This window comes from Equus quagga, chromosome 3, assembly GCF_021613505.1.
Source record: "Equus quagga isolate Etosha38 chromosome 3, UCLA_HA_Equagga_1.0, whole genome shotgun sequence".
Lineage (NCBI taxonomy): Eukaryota > Metazoa > Chordata > Mammalia > Perissodactyla > Equidae > Equus > Equus quagga.
The window spans coordinates 149527212-149534247 of NC_060269.1; the positions used below are offsets into that span (position 1 = coordinate 149527212).

The window sequence follows — 7036 nt, forward strand, 5'->3', positions numbered from 1 at the left end:
GTGTATGTCTCCTGCCTGTCCTTCCACCTTTAAACCTGTAGGGTGGTGTTACTTTTTTTTTTTTTTTTTGAGGAAGATTAGCCCTGAGCCAACTACTGCCAATCCTCCTCTTTTTGCTGAGGAAGACTGGCCCTGGGCTAACGTCGTGCCCATCTTCCTCTGCTTTATATGTGGGACGCCAACCACAGCATGGCTTGTCAAGCAGTGCCATGTCCACACCCGGGATCCGAACCAGTGAAGCCCAGGCCACCGAAGCAGAACGTGCGAACTTTGCTGTGCCACTGGGCGGGCCCCGGATGCTGTCACTTCTAAGCACTCTGATTCTGGGCCACCAAAGCAGTCATTTTGGTGGCATATGGATTATGACATAAATGTTGGTAATATATTAATGTCAGCCTCAAGCGTGCAGGGGAGGAGAGAATGTCACCTTCTCTGGGAGCACAGTCACAGGCTGCAGACATTTGTCACTTGCTTGGTCATGACAGCCAGGACAGAATCAGCCAGCTGCTGCTTCTGCCCTGAATTCCGAATGGGCTCGGGGCTGCCGAGCACGACAAGGATTTACGGGGAGCGCCTGGGCACATGCAGCCCTTCCAGCACTCGTGGGTGCACCCCTGCCTCCTGCGCTGTGTGAGCACCTGGGCTGGGCCAGCAGCTGTGACGGCCCTGGGAACACACAGACAGCACGACGTGGCTCCTTTTCTCCCGCAGCTCTCAGCACCAAAGGAGGAAGGACAGGAGCACAGACGCCGAGGCAGGGACAGACGTCCCTCTAGGTTGGAGCTCAGTGTCGGGCTCATGGGGGCATCCAGGAGGGGTGCAGAGTAGCACAGCTCAGTGCGGGCGTGTACTAGGAAATCAGAGATTTGCTCACGGGATGCTTAGTGAACAGATAGGATCACACCTCTGAAATCAGGCTGATCTGGATGGATAGGAAAAGGTAGAAAAAAAGATGGTGAAAATGCAAAACTCGGCAGGTTTAGAGACCCGTAGGTGGTGAGGCTGAGGAGGATGGAATCTGGATGGTCCCCGGGCTTCTGGGTGACCGTGTGGACGGTGGGGAGGCTGAGCACCTCGCCTCGCATTTCTGTAGAACTCACTAAGGGCTGCAGGCGTTGGCTCTTCGCATGTGCCATCTTATTTAAGCCTCATAACAACCGTATGAGTAAACCATTACTATTATCCACATTTTGCAAAACTGAGGCAAAGAGAAGTTAAGTAACTTGTTAAACTCAGCTCAGCCACACTGACCTTCTTCCTGTTTCCCAGCACACCCTGTTTGTTCCTCGGTGAGGCTCAAATAACCTAAGGGGGACATTTCCTCAAATTCCCAATCACATTGACACCCGGTGTAGACTGAGTATGCTTTTGTATTTAAAGAAATGTTGATAAGAACCTTATTTCACACAGAGATTCAGCGGGTGCATAAGACAGATCTCAGCTTTGCACTTCCCAGCTGTGTGACTTCTTTCACTCCGCTGTACCTCTCTGAACCTCATTTGTAAAATGTGTCAATTGGTATCATGACCCCAGGGCTGTTGTGAAGAGAAAAGAACTCGTGGGTGACAGTATGCTCTAAAATACAAAGCAAATAGAGAGGATCAGTAGAGGGCAGCTGGAATTTGGCCACTGCTCAGATTCAAGTGTCAGGCTGCCAGCCCGACAGCCCAGAATCCAGCGTCCACACCCTCCCTCACCAGCCTCAGTCCAGCCCATCCTGTTCCCATGCGTCTGAAGGCCAGTCTGAAACTGAGTCACCATGTCTTCAATCACAGCGTGTTGTGGTTCCATGGAACAGACTTTGGCTGCTCTGACAACTGTAAAATGGAATTATGTCTGCAAATTAATTTGCTAGAAATAATCTACATTTTACAAAATTTTTCTGGAAGCCAAAATAAGCAGGTAGGCCCTGGGGTGCTCTCCTGGCCTGGTGAGCCGGGGTGAGGCAAGGAGATTAACGCACCGCCGAGCACCATGGGGAGCAGCAGGGCCGGCATCCCTCAGGACAGCGGCAGTGCCCTGAAGAGTAGGGGTCCACCACAGCAGGGCCTCCACCCTCCACTTGTCCTTTTTTTCCAATTGAGATGAAATTCACATAAGATAAAATAAGCCGCTTTAAAGTGAACAATTCCATGGCATTCAGTACACCCACAGTGTTGTGTAACCACCACCCCGTCCAGTCCAGAACATTTCCATCGCCCCTGGGACACCCACTGAGCACTGGTTCCTCATCCGCCCCTCCCCCTGCCCTTGGCAGCCCCCACTCTGTCTTCTGTCTCTGTGGATTTGCCTGTTCTGGGTGTTTCATATCGGACCCCTCCTATGCCAAAATACACTTCTTCCCGGGATAGGACCAGGCACAGAGGGCTCTGAGCATCTGGTTGCCGGATGCCTGACCCGCTGTCGGTGCCAGAAGCAAGGACGTTTATCAAGGTCCTCAGGGCGCCGGCTCTTCATCCTAACCCGGATTTTATTCCACCCCTTCTCCATGCTGACTCTGATTCCTGCCCCACCGAGTCCACCTCCTTAGGGGTGGGGGGACTTTCCCTGGCTCTCCCCGAACAGACCACCCTCCCCCCTACACCTGGGGCACCCCGTTTGTGTTCTGCCCGGGTGTCGCACCACACCAGTGTTTCCTGTGACACTGCAACCTGTTCTCAAGCCGACTCGAGGCTTACAGAGAGCAGGACCGTGCGGCGTAAAGGACGGAGCGCTGGCTCTGCCCTCCAAAAGCTGCGTCCCTGTCCCCACATCCCCTCACTAAGGGGCTGTGAGTGTAAACTGAGACCCGTGGTGACATTCTCTCCGTCCTGTCTTTGACAGCTCCAGAAGTGTTCCAGGTGTATGTGGACGGAGGCCCCGGGTACTCATACCCTGTGGACTGGTGGTCCCTGGGTGTCACGGCCTACGAGCTGCTGCGGGGCTGGGTAAGACATGTGCCTATGCAGTGAAGGTGGGGGGCCGTGCAAGGGGCGGGCTCGGGTCACAGCAGGCTTGGGCGGAGTCGGCTGGCCATGCCGCTGGGATGGTGGGTGGTGGCGGGAAGGAGCTCTGGGGAGGAGCACTGGGTTTCAGTCCTGATTGCTTGTGTGTCAGCTCTGAGGTCCCTGAGCATTCGTGGGCTTCAGCCCCCTCATTCTGCTCACAGGGAGATGGATGCCCCAAGGGCAAGGTCTTGTGCAGAGGTCAGCAGCTGACCAGTGGCAGCGTCAACATCCAAAGCACCTGGGCTGGTGAGGTCAAACGCTGTCCTCTCTCGACCCGCAACACAGGGCACCTGTGCCTGACTTTCCAGCTTGATCTGAAGCTCTTGAGGTGTATGATCAGGCTTCTTTTCCTTTTTTTTTTTGGTTCCAGTCTTCCCTGAACACCTAGCTCAGTGTCCTATAAAAATGGGGCATTCAGTACATAGTTTCATTTCATTTAAATGTAATAGCTGAAGGTGACTCATGGAGCTCTTTGGCACCTAAAACATTTTTTTTAGCAGAAAGAATTATGACAAACTAATTTTGAAGCATGTTTTCTGCTGTTTGACAATGATGCCACCTAACCTTTCAGGACCACGGTTTCCCCTTGCACAATGGGGATAATGACATCCTTTCAGTCTATTCCCCGGGGTTGAAGTTATCGCGGGATTAATATGCCTGCAGACGGGGGCTTGTGGTTTGCATCTCACTCACCTTCCGAGCTCCGGTGCTGGCGCTGGCACAGGGCCAGCGAGAGCCGCTTCCTCCCATTGGCTGCATGGTTATTTGAATACACGCATATTCGCACCAGTAGACAGTGCTCCCTGGGGCCAGGGGTTCCCAGTGCATGATGATAATGAGTGATGGATGAATGAATGAATGAATGAATGAGCAAATGAATGAAAGATGAGAGCAGTGTGTAAACCATCAAAGCTATGTGAATGCAAATAAGTATTATTATTTATCACCCTGTACTTCAAGCAACTATTGTCTCCTCTTGATCTCAATTATTTCTCCTGAATTCCTCAAAAACATATTCTAGTACATAGTGATTTTAGAATGCCAAAAAAAAAAAATGAACTTGTGAGTTTTCTCGGGCACTGAATGAAAAACGTCTCGCACAGGCTTACTTACTCCTGGTTAGTTCCCTTGTCGTCTGCTGGTTCCTTGACACACAAGCTCAGAGGAGGAACATGAGAGTCTATGACATTTGTATGAACCAGAGGACACAGGGATCTGCCACACACTGTTTATCTTACCTAATCTGTCACACAAATGACCCTGGCGAGCAGTCACCCTGAGCAGGACTGGCTGTGCGCCCACAGAAGTCTGTGCTCCGTCATCCTCACAGGTGGGAACAGTCAAAGATGATGACCTGGCAAAAAGCCCCAAGGATGGAGTGGTTCTTGCTGCTTCAGAAATAAACTGTTTCATGTTTAATTTGTCTGCGTTTTCTGCTTAGAGACCCAAATGCCACTTCCAGTGGAAGAGGGGGAGGCAAATGGTAGGATGGGACCCTTGGCATAGGGACAAAGTGAGTGAGAGAATGCCTGGGATGAGCTGGCGTAAATCCTTCTCCCTAACATCTTGCTCTGGCTTCAGCTCTGACTTGAAGCACAGTGGGCTTATGCAAATGGTTTATTCTCTGTTCTTCATACTGGAAACAAGCACTTTTAGTCCAAAAAGCCATACTGAAAACCACTCATCTTTATCCACAGACTATGTAAATTTAGAAGTTACCCTTCCTCGCAAAATTCCTCCATCATGTCAGTGACACCATCCTTGACAGATGATCACCCACATTTTCCTTGATTCCCTCAGAGTCCAGAGAGCTCCTTACCTCCAAAAGATGAAAGAAAGTCGTGATGGGAACTTTCCAATACGTGTTGTAAGATCTTAAAGTTGGAAGCGTTAGAAATGAAAGGTGGGAAATCATGGAATTGATGGTTTGTTGGCCAGGGACCCAGGAATACTCTAGTCCTCGTGCAGAAAACGGACATCTTTTCCCAAACGCTCTATAAGGCGAGCAGAGAATCCTGTGACTCTTGGCGGATCTTGTACCCTGGACCAGGGACATAAGTTGCACCCAACTTCTCTCTGAGCCCAAACCAGAATCTCAGTTCTCATCCCCACAGACGTGCCAAGTGAAAGAAAAAGACCCAAGAAAGTGCCATCTGGATAGTTGTGTCTGAGCGCACTGTCATCCTGGGACCGTGAATGTGCCCCCCCCCCCCCCGGTTAGAACACCATGGGAGAGGGGTGAGAAGGAGGTTTCCCATCCACTGACGCAGAGAAGGGACCTAGCCATTGTCCCCCCAGCAGTCTCCCTGACGGCGTCCCTGACAGGTGATCACCCACCTGCGCACTGATCTTCCTCAGCATCCAAGGAGCTCCTCGCCCCCAGGAAGAGCCTGTTTCGTTTCCTGACAGCCTGAAAGGCTAGAAAGATTTTCCTCCTGCTCAAAAGAAGCTGCCTCCTCATAACAGAGAAAGAGCATCTTAGAGGAGTTCGCAGGTTCAAACCTTGGCTCCACCAGGGGCTCCGTCTGAGATCTTAACCAAGGCTGATAAACAGACTGAGTGCTCAGAATCTTCATCTGTTAATGAAAAAAATTAATAATATCTACCCAACAGGTTTGCTTTGAGAACTAAGTGATTCCAATGATGCAAGTTACCCAGCAGGTGACCAACAAATGGTCGGCATTTGGTAAATGACAGCACCTTCCCCGTTCTCTCTGTGATTCCTACCCTGGGGGCCCAGCCAGCCAGCAGGCCTGCATCCTGTCCAGTTTAGCACCTTCAGCACTGGAGACAAGCGCTGGGAGGGAGCTGAGTCACGCCCAGCTGCTGACTGTAGGCAGGAGGGCCCAGGACCTGGTGAGCAGAGGTCTGAGTTCCCCGCCACACTCTGTGCACCTGGGATTCCAGCTCACTTAACTCATCGGAACCCTGGCTTCCCCTTTGTAAGATGGGGAGTATGATGCTGACCCCCCCACTGGGGGGGATTACATGAGGAAACGTGGGCAGAGCACACTCAGCGTCTGGCAAACAGGAGGCATGCTGATTGTTAAACAGATACACGCATGGCAATGCTCCCAGCCAGGGAGATGCAGGTGAAGTGTTGTGCCTTATCCTTAGAGGAGCAGGGAGGAATCTCTGGGGGAGGGGACGCTTAAGCTGGGTCATATACGCATTGCTGGAGGGAACATTGTGAGCGCAGACGGGGAAGGGAAGCTGAAGCTGACACGGCAAACATTTTAGACTGACCACTAGTTAGGACAGACAGGAGACAGTCCATAAAAGACCCTGGGCACAGCCGGAGGCACTTGGCTTTACCCAGCAGGCTGTGCGGTGCTGCTCTTTACGCAGTAGCAGCGACAGCACCGTGGTTAAGCAAGAGTATCCTTTGGAATCATATATTTCTGGGCTCAAATCCTGGCTTCGCTGCAGTGTCTGAATGATCTGGGGTGAGCCCACTTCTTGTCTGTCAAATGTGGGGAAGAGTCGTTGCAGGCCCAAAGCGTGGGGCTCCTCAGCTCGGCACTATGGACGTATGGGGCTGGGTAATTCTTCGTGTTGGGGGCTGTCCTGTGCATTGTGGGATGTTTAGCTGCATCTCAGGCCTCTACCCACTAGGTGCCAGCAGAAATGTCCCCCACCCAGTGATGACAACCAAAATAGCTCCAAACATTGCCAGATGTCCCCAGGGGTACAGATTGTCCCCAGTTGAGAACCGTGCCGTAGAGTAATCCAGAGGACCCCATGAGATCCTGAATGGCAGGCTGTTGGCACGTTGCATTGCCTGGAGTGGGCTCTCCATACAGACACAGGACAGTGCCCTAAAAGCCCCCACTATGACCCCTCTCTGCTTCCCCCCAACCACCTCCCTGACCTTTGACCCCAGTCAGCACTTCTCCTGGACTTTGGGTAGACTGAGAAGGCTGGGGTCGCGGAGAGGCTGACAAATAGTAGAGGAGGGTGTATGGAGCTCCCCCTAGAGTTTGGATGCAGAACTAAGAACTCGTGGGTGTGCACGGGGTGGGTGTGCACGGGGTGGGTGTGCACGGGGT

At 52.0% G+C, this 7036-nt stretch overlaps 1 protein-coding gene across 2 annotated transcripts in view; it reads left to right on the forward strand.

Annotated features, from left to right (window-relative positions):
• The window catches only part of STK32B (serine/threonine kinase 32B), a 337777-nt gene that overhangs the window by 297928 nt on the left and 32813 nt on the right, over positions 1-7036 (forward strand). For both annotated transcript variants that reach the window (XM_046656895.1, XM_046656896.1), the window contains exon 7: positions 2824-2927. In XM_046656895.1, coding sequence (XP_046512851.1) covers positions 2824-2927 — 104 coding nt within the window. The remainder of the gene's footprint in view (positions 1-2823; positions 2928-7036) is intronic.